Source organism: Falco naumanni, chromosome 7 (assembly GCF_017639655.2).
Source record: "Falco naumanni isolate bFalNau1 chromosome 7, bFalNau1.pat, whole genome shotgun sequence".
Classification (NCBI taxonomy): Eukaryota; Metazoa; Chordata; class Aves; order Falconiformes; family Falconidae; genus Falco; species Falco naumanni.
Window position 1 is genome coordinate 22,641,099 of NC_054060.1, and position 16,492 is coordinate 22,657,590.

Consider the following 16,492-nt stretch of genomic DNA (forward strand, 5'->3'; position numbering starts at 1 on the left):
AAGGTTGATATAGATGTTACATGACTGAATCAGAGTTTTAGCCTGCAAAGATAGGCATTGCTTTATTCAGCCCTAACTTTTTTTTTTTTAAATCTTTGTTTTTCTAGACCTTTCGCTAGATATTCCAAGTCAGTTCAGAAATAAACGTACTAAAAATCAAGAAAGTGGACCAATGTGCACACTACGAGGTAAGAGTGCGTGGATAATGAAGTCATTGCCAGGACTAAGAGTTTATACTCTTCAGAGTATCTACTTGAGTGACTTGGTACCACGTGCCATCTAATATTGTGAGGTTCTGTGGTAGAAGGTGCCAGAATAATTTTTTGTGCAGGTTTTATTTTACCCCAGTCACTGTACTGACATGCTACTGTGGTAGACTGGGGCCAAGAAGTGCTTCAGGAGGTCAGCTAAATATCAAGGAGGGTTCCAGCTTAGGTTTCTCTTGGTGGCCGGAGTATTTCTCAGGCATTCCAGCCTTTCCAACCAATCCATCTGCATTGTTGCCTACCGCATTTGCTAAGGCTCTGTGCGTAGTACACGGATGTTCTGCTTTTTAAACAACGTAAATACAATCCTGCAAAGCTGGGCAGTAGTGCTGTTACTGACCTTGTTTCACAGGACGTTAATTTTTGCAGAGCTGTGAATATACTTGCTGCAGATTGTAAAGTATTAATCAAAACCACATTGTTTTCTCTGTTCACTCTGTACCTAAAATCAAATCAGCTGTAAAAGTTGAATGTCCTTTGTTAGAAAGTAATTTAGTTTCTTTTGCAAATTGTTGTGCTGAACATTGCACAGAATCTTGTTTGAAAGATGGAGACTTTGTGAATGCCTTTTTTCTCTGGAACTGTTTATAGCTGTTTCCAGGAACAGGGAATGCTGCACGTTTCAACACATTATTGTGTTACACACATGATCGCGTAGCTTCTTGCTGCGCAGATATATTTAACAACTGGACTGACTGCAGCAGATAGACACACCTTTTCTACACTGCTGTATTTGTTGTATTTCACATTACAAAAATCACTTGATGTCATCTTGAATCAGGTTTCTTTGCATGGGTGTTTTATTTTTTGTATCTTTTTCTATTTTAGATTGTCTTCGCAGTTTCACAGACCTGGAAGAACTTGATGAGACAGAGCTGTATATGTGTCACAAATGCAAAAAGAAACAGAAGTCCACCAAAAAGTTCTGGATTCAGAAACTACCAAAGGTTCGTACAAGCACAACAGTCTGACAGTATGTTGAAGGAAACAATGATTCAGCTGTCAGTAAACTCCTAACCCTCCCACCTACTTCAGGTGTCTTAACACCAAGTTCATCCTCTTCCTCTAATGCATCCTTTTTTCCCCCCCTTCCAATCTTGTAGGTGCTATGCTTACACTTGAAACGATTTCACTGGACAGCATATCTGAGAAACAAGGTTGATACATATGTTGAGTTTCCCTTACGAGGCCTAGATATGAAATGCTACTTGTTAGAGGTAAAAAGCCTGCCAATACTTTCTGTAGAAACTTGTTCCACGATGTATGTCTTTATTACAAATTATAGTTGGTGCTCTTGAGATTTGAAGAGTTTTCTGTGTTTTTAACCACAGCCTGAAAACAGCGGCCCAGAAAGCTGCCTGTATGACCTCGTGGCTGTTGTGGTGCATCACGGTTCAGGGTGAGTACACGGAGCGAGCCTGCTTCTCGGCAGAGACCACCTCCCCACGGAAGTACACGCAGAGTTAATTAAGGTGTTTCTGTCCCCAGTGAATGTCTGTATTTTTACTGGTGGAAATAAGCAGTAATTTATGAACTTACATGGGACTAAGCTGAATTAATTTCAGATGGATCTATACAGTTATTTCTGTGAACACCCACTGGCAGTCCTTGGGAGTAATGACTACAAGTGTGAGGGAGAATGAAAATGAAAATAGTCTCGTTCCTCTAGGAATGGAAAGCCTTAAAGCAACGGAGTAAATCAAGTTAACGCCTCATTTTGAAATTCTTAGTACAAAGCAGAAATACTTTTTCCTGTTTTTACTCAGTTTGAAAGGTGCACGTGCCCTAATGCTGAGAGTGTGTGCGCGTGTTGGAAACCACTGGAAGCCAAGACTGGCACGGTGAAGGCAGTTATCCCGTATTGCCTGCAGTCCCGCAGGAGTGAACACTCAATAGGCTGCCGCAAGGCTGGCTGGTGTTCATATTTTGAAGTAAAGCTGCCGGGTGTGGTTTTGATTCCCCCCCTGCATCCTTTCTCCAGCCCTGGACGGATCCGTTGAGAGTAACGGTAGTGGGGACAAGACACCTGTTTATCCCGAGAGAAACACGGTGGTGGTGTTTGGGCAGCCACTCTGTGGGTGTGAGCTGTGAAAGTAGTTTTCTCAGAGTAACTAAACCCCATTAATCAAAACCTTGCTGATACCTGAATTTAATTCAAAGATACCAGACCAGTTCTGTCCAGGAAGCCCCTCTTGCTTTCTCTGGAGGAGTGGTCTGGACTCTTAGAAAGACGTGACTAGTAAAGGCAGCCCCGACAGCGCGCAGTGCCTCTCACTGGTGCTTCAGTCGTTGGAAAAGTGTATGGACAGCAAAGGAAAGCTGGTCATGGTTATACTGGAATTAGATGGTTGGAAACATCGAGTGTGTGTTGTAAGGTGAAAGCAAGCCTTATCTTGGGATGGCAGGGTAATGAAAATGGATGGGGTTGTAGTTCTGGTGTGTTAAGACTCTTATTTAAGAGATTATGGCTCTAAGATGTGGATTGGTTTAAGATGAACTTGAACATTCTTCTTCTTGGTATTCTGGGATTAGTTTTGCTGTGAGTGCTTTTGACTGTATTTAGACTCTGTTCCTGTCACTAGACTGAAACGGGAAAGATTCCTGAAAACAGCGTAGCCAAGTTTTTAGAGCTAATGCTTGAATCGCAACAGATAAACAGACTTGATTTTACGTAGGCAAACGTTGAAGTTCAGTGTTGCAAGCAGCCTTGCACAAAAACTGTGGGATGCGAATGAATTAATACAAAAAGCCCTTTTAACTCGTCCCAGTACGTGACCATTTTATTTAACGTGAAACTTAAATTTGGAGAACTTTGAGCCCCACAGGTTAAGAAGGGAAGCATCTTACCAGCTCTTGTGGAGGGCTGCCAGTGGCTTTCTTCCTCTGGTTCCTGCAAGTGTCTTAGCCCTAATAGCAAATACGTCAGGGAACGGGCTGCTCTGCCTCCTTCTGATTGTCCTTTCTCTCCCCCTTCCCCCCGCGACAGCGTTGGCTCTGGACATTACACTGCATACGCAGCTCACGAAGGCCGCTGGTTCCATTTCAACGACAGTACTGTAACTCTGACCGATGAGGAGACTGTGGTAAAGGCCAAGGCCTACATCCTCTTCTACGTGGAACGGCAAGCCAAATCTGGATCAGATAAACTTTAATACCTCCTTTAATTCTTACTTATCAAGTCCACCGGACAAAACATTTCCATTTTTCCATAAATACTTGATCCAAGACTATTAATTTCATTGTGCACTTTTCAATTTCCTCTTGTGGGTTTTAGTTTTGTTGTGTCAATGGTAGCATTTGACTTACTGAACTTGGACACAAACTAACTTTTTTTTAGTTATACCAGAAAACCTCAGCAGATTTTGATTTGCTGCTTTAGTCGTGATAACTCAATTTTTATATATATAGTTTCATAAAATAGTTATTTGACTTTTTTATATTAATGTTTTCAGTTCTCACTTTCTAAAGGCACATTTACATCAGAGAAGCTTTCTGTCCTCCTTACAAGCAAGATAAATGTGCTTCTGATTATGAAGAGCAATACAACTTCATGCTGTTCTTACAGCTGTTACGTAGATATGATTTAATCTCTTCAAATTACGGAATTGTTTGCACGTATTATTTTCCCTCGTGCAAGAAACTAAACCGTGACCTCTGAGCAATCATTCTTTGTCTGCAGGAGAGAGGAGATGTGGCATCATTAAATAGACCAGGTAATTGCTGCTGTATTGGTGTGTATTCAGGCTGCTGACTTTCAGGAATCATTGTAAATAAACAGTTGGTTCAATTGTATCAATACTGCAGTTTAATTCAAGTATTCCCCACATACGCTCTGCCCTTCCCCCCTTCAAATTTTTTAAAATTATCTTAAAATATATACATGTCTCTAAATTGCATTGAGATTTTAAGTTTTTGTAACTGAACCTGAATTGCCTTAAGACTAGGCTGTCATCCTGAAATGTGATCACGAACACTTCCTTGCTTGAAAACTTGAGGGAGTTCCTGGTGACGGGCCCCAGCCCTCCTTCCTGCTGGGAACGGGGAGCACAGCCCCGAAGCCCGGGGTCTGTGAGAACAGGCTTAGGTCTAAACACAGCTCCTGTCTGCTAAATGCCTGCAGTTCACTTAAAACTGAGTGGGAGCGGAGGGTGTTCAGCCGCGTGGCGTGACAGCTGGTCAGCAGCTCAGCTGCAAGCTCAAGGGAGGACGCTCAGCGTCACAGTGCGGCTGGCCCGACGGCTGGTGACGAGCCGAGGCTGCTGCGGACGGGAGCAGACTCGGGTAGCTGTAGTAGTTACGCACTGGCCTTGGGGGGGGTGGTGTCTGTATTTACCTTCTCTAGGCAAAAGCTGGAGGCATGATACAGTTTTTAAAACTTGGCTATGTAATGGACAAAGACTTCTATTGAAAAAAAAATAGAGTAATTTTAGCTGTACTGCTGTTCTGGAGAGTGGAAATCAGCAAATAAGATTTAAAAAAGGGGGACAGGAAAACCAGTACTGCAAAAGCCAAGAACCCCAAGAGAACCCTGAAATTTGGCCAATGCCAAATTTCCATTCTCTTCCGCAGCCCCTCCCTTCCAGCCCGCTCCCACGTGCCTAGCACGGAACTGGGCAGCAAGAATCTCAGAGGCGTGGTAGTTAAGAGTAGAATTTACTTAACGCAAGTAAACAGCGCCTTTCTGTTACTGTGGCAACAGTAAAACACGAAAGAACTCAAGTAAAATGTGACTACCCTTCTTAGTTAATGCTTCTGAAAGACCTTTTAGCACGTAGCGCAGCTGTCCCTAGGGATTGTACCACAGCTCAGCCTGGTGCTCAGGGAGTACGCGTCACTTCCCTGCCATGGGTTCCCTGCTGGCTGTACACCAACAAGTACAAAGAGAAATCACAATCGGGTGGTTTTCAGAATGTCATTCTTTGTAGATTTTTTCACAGCATCTTAAGCCAGGAAGGAGAGAAATTGGCTCAATACAAAACTGCAGAACGCATTCAGCATTGCTAATGGTGTATGACTATGTAAACTGTACGCTAGTTAAAAACCTATTGTGATTATTGATACCTTAAGTGACATATATAAGGATGTCTTCTTTTACTGAAATTGAACAATAAATAGAAGTATTCATTGCTTTGAATTGTAGATAGTTTGTCACCTGCCATTTCTGCGTTTCTTGCAGCCCGGTAGGTAGCTGTCACCGTTGACCCAGGCAGAATCCCCTGGTTGCGCAGGCGAGGGCAGTGTCCTGCCACGTCACCCTGCAGGGCAGCCGTACTGCTCACACCTAGATTCCACCTGCAGCTGTGTTTTGTCTGCGTGCTACTTGGATTGGATTCCTTTAGCTTTTTAGTTTTGAGAATATGAAGCTTAAAATACACAACTCGCTACAGGCCAGAAGCAGTTTAACTTGAGTAGTCAGTCATTAGTCAGGTGTCTCGGTGTTCTCGCAAACCAGTGATGTAAATGTGCCTTTCTGTATTTATAGAAACTTCAATTTGTAATCTTCAGCAACATTCACTTATTTTAAGCGGCTTCTACTTCTCCAGTTAATTTGTTGGGTCAGTTATGTTCCCACTTTGGTATTTCCTTGCAGCACAGTTTGCTCTGTAGGGCCAAGGTCGCCCGCAGGGGCCGGGCGAGCCGCAGCCATGGGAGCACGATGCAATCCCGTCACGCTTGTTCTCGCGGCAGGTGGTGACACAGACTCAGCCATATGCTTTGCTGGAACAAGTACATTGTCAATCCTTTCCTAATTTAACTTTCTCACACTGCAAACCAAGATGGACAGTATGAACAGTTTGTTGTGGCAACACAAGTATTTCTCTTCCTGGTGGAGAACTTTGCTTATCCACTGTATTCTATTCAGTGTGGTGTTGAAAAGAAAAAGAAGTAACTGAGCACTGAACCAGTAACATATACTGCACCTGGCCTAGTATTACATTTTTAACCTTGTATATCCTATATTTATCTACTAGCTTGGGGCAGGAGGGGGTGGGGGCGGGGGGTATCATTTCATCCAAGCCAAATGTTTCTTTTCTACTTACTGCTGATAATAGTACACACTAACTGGCAAGATTTTTTTTTTCTTGCTTCTGACTGCTCCGCAAGCAACAACTGCTCTCTACAGTTCAGACTTGCATATTTTTCACCAAAATGTGTCTGATCAAAGGTTGTCCTTTTGTCAGTAATGTTCAGCCGCGTATACAACTGGAGACAAGATTTACGTAAAACAAAACTGCAAAACGTGCAGCGCTCGGAACACGGCGCCAGCAGGGTGGTGGATGGGGGACTGCGAGGCGCAGTTCCGTGCGGAATGCTCAGGCCCCTACAAAGGGAGCTGCTCCTCATGCTGTAGCAGAAGGTGCTGCTCAGGTGCACCAGGTGTCAGCAGGAGAGCAGAGAACTTTCAGAGAGGCAGGGACAGCAGCCCTGTGTCAAAAGCAGGCGGCCATCCGTCGGGGTTTTGCGGAATTGATGGAAAGCATAACGCGTGGTGTTCAGAAGTTTCCCCCCCAATGTTTCATTACTGATGTGTCTGTGTCTCACCGATGAGGTAATCAGCACCTTGAAGATTGATTCCAATGTGCTTTAGGATATCCTCAAGTACTGTAGTGCCATAGTTGTAATTGTTTACCATTAAAATCTAGTGTGTAATTTTCAGTGAGGATTACTGACTGTGCTCATCTTGTGTGTTTCTGGAGCATTTCCAGGTTGAATATGAATTATATCTCATTCACACGGTGTGTTTATGGAAAATGTGCCATTAAAGTATCTCCTTTCCTTAGAAAATGAAGCTCCTCTTGTCCTTCTAGGGCCTTGCAGAACATGATGACTTGTTAATCCTTTGAACAGAAATGGCAGAGTGCTTTACCTTGTGCTGGGGAAAACAAAACAAAGCAAACTGAAGTGTTCCTGCTATTTAACGCTGCTCCCAAAACCAAAACGAGGCCTTGATGTTCAGTTTTAAAGGGCCTTGTCAGCCAACAGCCGTTAATGTTGATACCAGATTGTGGCGTTTGCGTCCTCTGCATGGTAAGAGTCCACCCTGGCACTGGTATCCTCGTCACTGAAGTTTGCTTGCCAGTTGCCTTTTGTATTTATAAATAATTCTTCTGCACATACCACAACTCCAGGCTGTGTCAACTCTTTACACCTGCTCAGGAACGAAGGTAAGTTCCGACGGCTAGAGGGACGCTCGTGTGAGCGAAGCCCAGCCGTGCTGGCCCCCTTTCTAGCCGCTGGTTCCCAGGGCCAGGGGATGGGCTGGCCACCAGCTCTTCTTGCCCCTTGGTGGGGCATCCCCACCTGGCTGCAGCCTGCCAGGAGCGGGATCTCCTCCTCAGCTCTGGGAAAATAGTGAATGACAAAGGATACGAAACCGAAAGACTGGCAATTGTTAAGCACAGCTTACTGTTATATAGTAGAAAATTACTAACTGAAGAATTAAACAGATCCACAACTGCTGCTTATTTGAGTCACTGGGCATCGGCATATGCAGCACTCAAGCACAGATAGGAGCTAAAATAATTGTTGCAGACTGCAAATGAATGTCCGTTTTTCAGAGCTGAATTTCAGACTGCATTCATGGGGTAAGAAGGAAAAGAGAAACTCTGGTCCCACTCAACTGTCATATATTGAAACAAACCCAATTAAAATGCAGCTAAGTAAAATGCAGCTACTAAACCCATGCAAGCCGCCTGAGAAATCCCTTGATCTCAAGCATTTTTATTGCACAAACATTAAAGTGACAGGGCTGTTCATTGTTGCTTTTAATTCTGACCTGCCCTTTGCTGCAGCTTTATTTTTCTTCTAGGAGAACTGGAAAACAAGCACTTGCCCTCTTAAAACCGATTCTCTAGATCCTTTTCCCACCAACATTTCCAAGTCGATGGTAGCAGAACTGAACCCGTCACACCCCTCAGGGCGATGTGTACAGCCGGGGCTGCGGGCAGAGCCTGCGTGTGGCTGGGGGGGGACCGGCTGCCTGGGCTGTTCACACCACACAGGCAGGGAGCTGCTCCAGAGCCCGATGCTTGTCAGCTGGAGTGCCTGACGTGACTGTGTGTAGGTGGCTCTGTCTATTGGCGTCTGCCTGTTGCATGATGTCCATGTTTGTTGGTGGCCTTTGGTGCCTGTTGGTGTCCATGTCTCGCTGCTGGTGTCTGCCTGTTGGTGCTCATTGGTGCCGGTTTGTGCCTGTTCATGTTGGTGGTTGGCGCCTGTTGTTGGCTGCTTGTGACTGTTGGTGCCCGTGTCTGGCTGTTGCTGTCTGTGGGTTTGCCCAGGTTTCTGTGTGGGTGTGTTTGTCGGTGGGGCTGTCTATGTTTTAAAGCGCCCTGGGAATGTTGCAGCACCTTTTACAAGCCGTTTGCGAAAGGTCATTACCCAGTGTAACAGCCCCCAGCCGTGGTGCAGAAGGGGAAGCTTGGCCGCAGCAGCACCAGCAGAGCTGCCAGGGGCTGTGCCAGGGGCTGCGCGCTGCAGTCCCCGACCTGCTGCTGCCCAGGAAGCCAAAGCCTCCAACGGGGAAGGCTGGCACCGCTCTGCCTTGCAGCTGCAGCTACACCCCCCACCCCCACCCCATTCAGTAACTCTGCACAAGAACTTCGCTGAACATCGGGAGCGCCCACAACAACAAAAACTCCCTTTTAAGGAAGCATTTCATGGCCGTTAAGTACTGCGGCTCTACACGCCCATCCCATTCCCTTGCAGGAACAGAACAAGAGTTGCATGCATTCGTGCTTCTTTTCCTTTCCCTGTTCTTAGCTTCTGCACCAGTTGTTCGCCAAAAATAAACACCGTTCCACAACCATATATGTGCAACAGCCTTCTGGTGTTTGTCAGCCCCCTCCGGCACTGCCGTGATTCCACACGGCCAGGAGACTGTCGGCTTTCTAACACGCTCTGAGGGGCTATGCACATAACCCAGCTGAATCGGGAATGCCTTTTACATCTGTTTTCTTTTCTGGACAAAAATAGTAGGAAAAGTTTAGCAAAAACATGTCACAAGTTGCTAGAAGTGTTTCAGGATCCTGTACTGTGGCCTTTGTTGAACTTTCACTCTCCAGTGGAACTAAAGAAGGATAATTTTCTCCTGGGACCTGCTTTAAAATACTTATCCATCTGCTGGTATTCAGAGAGAGTCAAGGTGTGTAACATTGAGGACTGGATGAAAAACAATTTCCAGAAAGACTTCTGTAACAGGCACGAAAACACTGTCAATGATTTCTTACTAGAAGTTTGCAACAGGTATGTTCTTTGGGTGTGAAACTCTACATCTACTGTAAAGGTTAACTGCCTTGAAATGAGAGAATTGAGAGCTATTTACTCCATACATCCTACCTGAAATGGAGCATTAAGTACGTGAGTGCTTTGGCTTTGCAGTCTGATTGCAGCGTGAAGTTAGTTTTACAGTGGCAGTAGCATATACTGCATATCGACTTTCCTTAACCCTATTTTTTTCCTTGTTTGTTTTTGAAAAATGAGTAATACAGGAAAGTGCAACACTGCCTGCTGAATGGCTGCTTAACTGAAACGTGCCATTCTGGCAGTGCAGAGCACTGGGGGGGCGGCGGGGGGGCACGGGCTAGAGGGAAGGCATGGGTTCAAATAGCAAATACATGTCACAACAAAACCAAGTTAATTAAACATGTTACCAAACACCAAATTTGTTTCATTCTAAGAATTAAGTATTGCTTTTATACTGAAATTTAACTCTTCTCTTAGCTTTTTATAAACTACAGTAAAGGAAAAGAATTATCACTGTGGATGGGTACACAGCATTTCTTGTAAGAGCTTTACTGCTACAAAGCAGCTTTAAAGAAAAAAAAAAAGTTAAATTACCTTAGGAGCAGCAAACGGGGTAGGGCCAGCCCTAGTGTTTCAGTACCACCAGGGACGGTTGCCATCGTAGATGGGAGCCGAAAGGGGCACGTCGGTGCCCACCCTGCAAGGGCAGGGCTTTGTGCCACAGCGCAGAAGGCAGAAAGCTCTGTTCAGCAGCAGCAATTTAAACCCCGGCAAATTAGAGGATACTGCGAGCACATGGTGTCCTGGTGAGAACCGGCAGCGGTGCAGGCTCAAAACAAGGACTGAAATGTAGGTTCAAACCAGAACGTTAAGTTGCAAGTAATACAGTTCAGAAGTGACTGTTCCAGAACAAACTGATAGAAAAGTTCGGGTTAATTAGCAGAGCATCATTAGGAAGCACTTCTGTGCCTAAAAGGAGGGTACTGGGTGATGCACTCTCTCATTTTGGCACTAGGTTGCCTACCACAATGCCAGACTTTTAACTATTTCCACTTTTTTGCCATCACAAATGAGGATTCAGAAAGGGGACACAACCACAGGTCTGCAGAAACAGTTTAACATTTAAATGCTTTTCTCTGCGATCTCAAAGCCTCTCAAAATCCAGCAAAGGCCTTTCAGCCTTACGTGGGTTTGCTTCCACTAGTTACTGAATTCTTAAAAATTACACTGACACTCACCCCCGCTCACACCTCATCCACTTTAGCCTTCCTAAGATAAGTTCCTGCCTTTTTTTTTTTTTTTTTTTTTCCACTGAAAGCATTTCCATCTAAACAAAATCCCTAGTGTTCTGTGCAAAGAAGAATGCAAATTAAATATCCAGCTTTTCCCCCCGACCCTGGAGTACTTTCACTCTGTGGATGAAGTCACAGAGACGGCAGATTGGAGCCCTTCTGAACTTCGCCTGCTCTAAACCACTGGCTTTTCTAACTGTTCCTGAGGGTAAAGGAAAAGGGGGGGTGGGGGGGACGACCACGCAGCTGACAGCAGCACACTTTATTCCCCCTGCTCGAAAGGTGAAGTCAAGCAGCAGTGGGGGGATGGGCTGGGGTGCAGAGACAGGAACGTACCATGTACCAGTTTTTAAGGACAAACAAACACGCCGCAGCCGTGGCAGAGCCCCTTCTTCGCTCCCACTGCTCTTGCACACCCACCCCGACACGGGCTCTGAGCACGGACGTGTTCATGGCAACCGTGCAGCTCCTACGGGGGGAGGCCGGCGAACCGCTCTGCCCGGGGGTCTCCCAGGCTCGGTGCTGGCGCTGCACCAGCACGGCCCGCAGCAGCCCCGGCTAACGGACACCAGGCTGCACCGCGCTGACCGGGCGGGAGCGGAACCTGCTCGCTCTGCGAAGGCTTGGCAGGGTGGCGCGCAGGGGCCCTGCACACGATGCTGCCTTGCTCCCGTTTGCCACCCACGGACGGGGAGTCAGAGCCAACACCGTGACTAGGAGCAGCCCTTCGCTGTGCTCTCCCCATCTGCCCAAGCCACAAAAAGGAAGCTTTTGAAATTTGCTGTGTCATTGTTTACAAGTAGCATTTTTACCGTTTTCAGTGATTTGCAGGAAGGTTTAAGACCTGTTTGGGGTTCAAGCATCAACACTCTTAGCTGGCATCTATTAAGTACATCCAGGGAGCTGAAACACACCCGCTAATCCCCATAGAATCAGGAGTGGAAGTGTCTTACTTGCCCATGCTCGGCTCTTCACTCAGTTGTCCTCACACTCATCCTGACCTGAGTCCTCGCCCACGTGCTGCGCTCGGAGAAGCGCGGCACCATGCACCGCCTTCCAAAAACCAACGCAGCTGCAGCTGAAATAGGCGCCTACCTCCCCTTCCCCACCGCACCGAGGTACCGACATACGGACACACAAGGCAAAGGCAAGCCTCACAACCAGTAGAGCTCAGCATTAAGGCCTACATACGCCCCCACCTGCTCGTGCCACCTTACCCCTCCCAATGGAAGAGGATGTATTTTTCTACCTTTCATATTTACTCTCGACTATACTAGCTTCTTCAAGCTCTATTACGTATTTTCCCCCTTGTCTCACCTGTAACAATCGTGTTTTCAGATGTCCAAACCTGCTATCTGTGACCCTCGCTGGGTGTGGCCACGTTACAGATGAGTGCATCTTGCTGCTTCTCAAGAACTGCCCAAACCTCAAGACACTCAAACTGGAAAACTGTGTGCGGATCACAGACCGGACACTAGCAGCAGTGACCCTCTACGGGGGATCATTGCAAACGCTCCACGTGGATTTCTGCCGGAACATAACACAGACTGGTCTCGAAAAACTCAGAGAAAAATGTCCTTTGGTAACACTGAGAGCGGACAGAAGCGCTAACATGATTCCAGACAATAAACCAGAAAAAAAGTCGATGCTTGAAAAGGCATCAAGGAAATGGGTTCAGTTTTAAGTGCAACAAATTGTGTAACGTGTAATTGGTCAGTGTGAGTATCTTACTCCACTCCCACTCTCCTCTTGGGTAGCACTGCTGCAAGGAACTGCATTCTGGTTTAAGTCCAAACAAATGGCTGATGCATTTTGTAAAGGCTGCACAAAGGCATGCTTCTCCACCAGGATGGTCTTAAAGAAAAAAAACCTGTTTTCTTTCTGTTATTCCTTGAAACTGGAAAGACCCGCGTTGCTGTCACAAACGCTAGGTCTGATTAAGGCTGAGAACTGCAGTTTCGATACCCTCTTGTTGCAGATGACTGGAATGCACCTCACTGGGAAGAGAAGCAGCAGTACATTTTATTGAGGTTAAATAAAATAAAATTGAGTTGACAGAGTTCAATAAATTTTGACAAGGTTCAATTAAGTTCAATAGCAAGGTTCACCTTATTCATTACTGCATGGAAGAAGCATACAAAGGAAAACGGAGTTAGAGTGATTCACACAGAGAGCAGAGAGACAAACAGTAAGGAAGACCCTCCCGCCGAGTCACGAGGCTCAGAGCGACCCCCCTGCTCCCTGCACTCCTTACAAGCCTAGGCACGGCTGGATCCAGCCTTAGCCTTGGACTTGGTCAACAGTTTATGTGTAACGGAAGACACACACACACACAGATTAAGGAGGACCCTCCTGTGGGGCACGAGGCTCAGAGTGGACCCCCCTTGCTTTCTAAGCTCCTTCCACAATGGGAAAGGGCATAAAGCCGCAGCAGATAGAGCTTGGGTAACTGTATGATCTACACGAATTTCAGGGATATTAACAAACTCAGATTACAGGATGTATATATCCATACGGTCATTCCATCTGCTGAGGCCGATAACTACACCACAGAAGATCTTGCTAGCAAAAGCAGAGCACCTGGCAGCCATCGCCTCCTCGGTGACTCACACCTGTAGCCCATTTGTCAGGCGTGCTCATTACAGGAGGGCTGCATGGCAATGCAGGCAAAACACAGTCTGACCCCTCGCACGCACTTTGACAAGATACTGAAAGCTGCCACTGAAGGAAGGGCAGTATGACCGAACGCTAGACCTATAGGAAAAGACAGTGACCTAGAACCTGTAGCTTTAAATGCTACATTGGGAACACACCGCAGTACCGGTCTATATAAGCACCCGTTTCTCACTGCCAAGCACAAAACAAATCGCTATTTTCATCCCAAACCACAAAGCTGTCTCTTTCTTGCATGCTGCTCTGCTACATGGAAAGGAACCTTTTTCTTTTTTTTTTTTTTAATGAAAGGTTGCTATGGCATCATCTACAAAATCTGACACCAAAGACTGGCACAGTTTTATTCTGCTGTATAAAATTTGCCTTGGTACAACAGATGGGGATTTGGTCCTGGGATTGAGTACTCGGGACTGGTAACACCATGTTCCAACGGCTTTTGACGCATGTACAGATTTTCGCCCAGAAGAGGTAAACATTTCCCAGTGCCACCTTACTGTGTGCCACCTGCACTGCGGTTACCTGTCAACAATTTTAGTTGCCGAGTCTGTCTCGGTGTAATGATATAGAAAAAAAAATCATTGTGATCATCTAGTTGGAATTACTCAGGTTTCTGTTTGAACTACAGCATGTGTTTTTAAAAAGCACCCTGTTGCAAACCCTGTGCTTTACTCTTATGTGAGAGCATGTCCTCAAATTCCACTTTCTGTTATTTTCCCTTTTGTCTAGCAACAAAATTCTGACATGAACTCAGAATTCTGGCTCCTAGAGAGCACACCCCACCCATTCTTGCCGACTCTACAGCTGAACTTGTATTTACCTTAAATCTCTCTCCCTTGCAACACACTCTGCGGGAGGCCTTTGCGCTTACAAAGGATGGCAGATGGTTAAGTCTGGCTATCGATTGACGCGTTCAGCTTGGACGTCAAACAGAAGGCTGCATACAGACCAGTCTGACAAACACTATGGATCCTGAACAGCTCCAGCTTAAATCACAGTGAAGTCTACAGCAGTTAAAAAAAAAAAAAAGGTTTCAAGTTAAAACCTTACACAGAGTAGGAATACCTGAGTGTGTATGTCCTTACAGCTAACGCAAATTTAGAAATATTAACTTTGGGAAATCCTGTTCTGTCCCATAAAGACAGTCAACATTTCTGCTCCAGGGCTGTGTCACTACAAGCTACGTGCACGTACCACAGCGAGCCCATTTCTCATTTACATGTGAGACTCCGCAATTGTTGGTGATTAATCTTACTGCACTGGTAACAGAACACTGACGATATCTGCTCGTTAAAAGCACACAAAATGGAACTTGCACTGCTGGAACTCATGCAAATCAACACTATTGTGGTTTAAAATGATCTGACAGCTCTGTTTGCATTTTAACACTTGTAGCTACAGGTACAGCTTTGCAGACTTACTGCCTGTCTGCCTGCCTTTGAAACCTTTATATGCCCGGAAGACTCCAAGAGCCAGCCTCTCCTCTAAGGAACAGAATTTATGACTTCTTAAAAATGCTGTTTAACAAATTATTAAAAGATTGACACAAATATCTAACATGATACGTGTTCTTCCTTAAAGAACAGTGTGACTGTAGTACCTCTTTAAAACAGAACGCATGAAAAACTGCCACTGAAGCAAAGCAGGCCTTCTTCCCCTCTCACTGGCATCTCAACTGCAGAAACAAGTTCTGAAGTTAGACCTCAATTACCTAGGAACAACTGGTTTGATTTTCCAATTTCTTGCTGTATATTCTTTTTACAATACTGTTGCTCCTTTTATTAAAGATATGTGGAGAAAGCGCTTGGAGTGTCATAATGGGGAACTTGGCTCGGGTGCCTCAGGTAGCCCTGAACGGAAAATTTATTTCAACTGATACATTGTCTTTTGTTCATGTTTGAACAGAAAGGAAACATGCCATCAAAATTCCACTTGAAACCAATTTTTACTGCAAGAGTAGTACTGTAAAATTGTATTTCCAATTACTTTCTCTAGGAAGATAAGTTTCAAACAATCTCAGCAGAAATATTTTAGTAGCTTGCATGCCTATGGCTTTTTCTTTCCTCGGCAAGAACCGATGAGCTAGCTATGTACTCCTGAAAACATTCTTTATGTGGTGCATCAAAAATGGAAAGAGGACTTTACAGCTCTCACCGTAAGTGAATATACTTACTCCTCCTTTCCATCCTGGTTAATTGATCCACAGATATCCTTTGGTACTCTCTAATTTGACTGAGCTAAGAAATAAATCACAGCACTACAGAAACTTAGTCAGAGCTGAAATTCTAGAGAAATACTTGACCAGCGTGACTGTCTGTAAAACACTCACCCAGAAGACAAATTTCATTATTGTATCTTCACATCTTAAGAGATATTTAACGGCACTGTATGACACTGTAACATTCTGGTATTGCATTAACTCATTCCTAAAATTGAGGTAGGACCCTTATGCACTACAAAGGAAGGAACAAAACTGGAAGCACAGCCAGGAAGAACTAACAGCATTTATAAACCTGGAAAGGAGACTGCTGGGCTAAACACGCTCACTGTGATGTGGAAACTGAGGTGTTGACACAATTCTTACCTTGGATACACAACTAGTGAAAGAACACCAGTATCACATATTGTTGACAAGTCAAAACAAGGCAGGAATTCTATACAGTCACATTAGAAACCCAAGACCTTCTCCTGATGCCAGCTCCCCAAGCACTGTGATAAGAGATACATGTCTGTAGATGTTAACACGTAACAGATTTTCAAGTAGCTACAAGATATGAAAGCAGGTTTGCATCTGTCAACATATTATTTACGCCTTTTTGCCAGTTTTCTATCAGGATTGTTTTGGGAGTGGTGTGGGGTTTGGGTTTTTTTGGGGGTGGGGGTGGGTGCTGTTGTGGTTTTTTGGTTTACAGAGCTAAAAAGGGTCTTGGAACACTCTCCCACTTGGCTTCTTTGCCTATTTGTGTACAAATGCTCTAGCTCATATTACTTTGCTCCTCCCCTCCCTGAATGGGGATA

General features: G+C 45.2%; 2 protein-coding genes across 5 annotated transcripts in view; both read left to right on the plus strand.

Moving 5' to 3' along the window:
* USP3 (ubiquitin specific peptidase 3) overlaps positions 1–6,923 on the plus strand; it is a 51,479-nt gene extending 44,556 nt beyond the window's left edge. For all 4 annotated transcript variants that reach the window (XM_040602317.1, XM_040602315.1, XM_040602316.1 and 1 more), the window contains exons 11-15: positions 108–188; positions 1,095–1,213; positions 1,370–1,483; positions 1,598–1,665; positions 3,253–6,923. In XM_040602317.1, the coding sequence (XP_040458251.1) occupies positions 108–188; positions 1,095–1,213; positions 1,370–1,483; positions 1,598–1,665; positions 3,253–3,418 (548 nt within the window). In that variant the 3' untranslated portion in view covers positions 3,419–6,923. The remainder of the gene's footprint in view (positions 1–107; positions 189–1,094; positions 1,214–1,369; positions 1,484–1,597; positions 1,666–3,252) is intronic.
* Positions 6,924–7,970: 1,047 nt separating this feature from the next.
* FBXL22 (F-box and leucine rich repeat protein 22) lies at positions 7,971–14,523 on the plus strand. The gene is made up of 2 exons (XM_040602319.1): positions 7,971–9,512; positions 12,143–14,523. The coding sequence occupies exons 1-2, from the start codon at positions 9,178–9,180 to the stop codon at positions 12,486–12,488; spliced, it is 681 nt and encodes a 226-aa protein (XP_040458253.1). The 5' UTR covers positions 7,971–9,177; the 3' UTR covers positions 12,489–14,523.
* The last annotated feature ends 1,969 nt before the right edge of the window (positions 14,524–16,492 follow it).

Bases quoted from the DNA above. Each gene is read 5' to 3' on its own strand.
- FBXL22 (XM_040602319.1), top strand. From the start codon at position 9,178: ATGCACATAACCCAGCTGAATCGGGAATGCCTTTTACATCTGTTTTCT. The intron at 9,513-12,142 runs GTATGTTCTTTG...TCGTGTTTTCAG, and splicing joins TTACTAGAAGTTTGCAACAG to ATGTCCAAACCTGCTATCTG.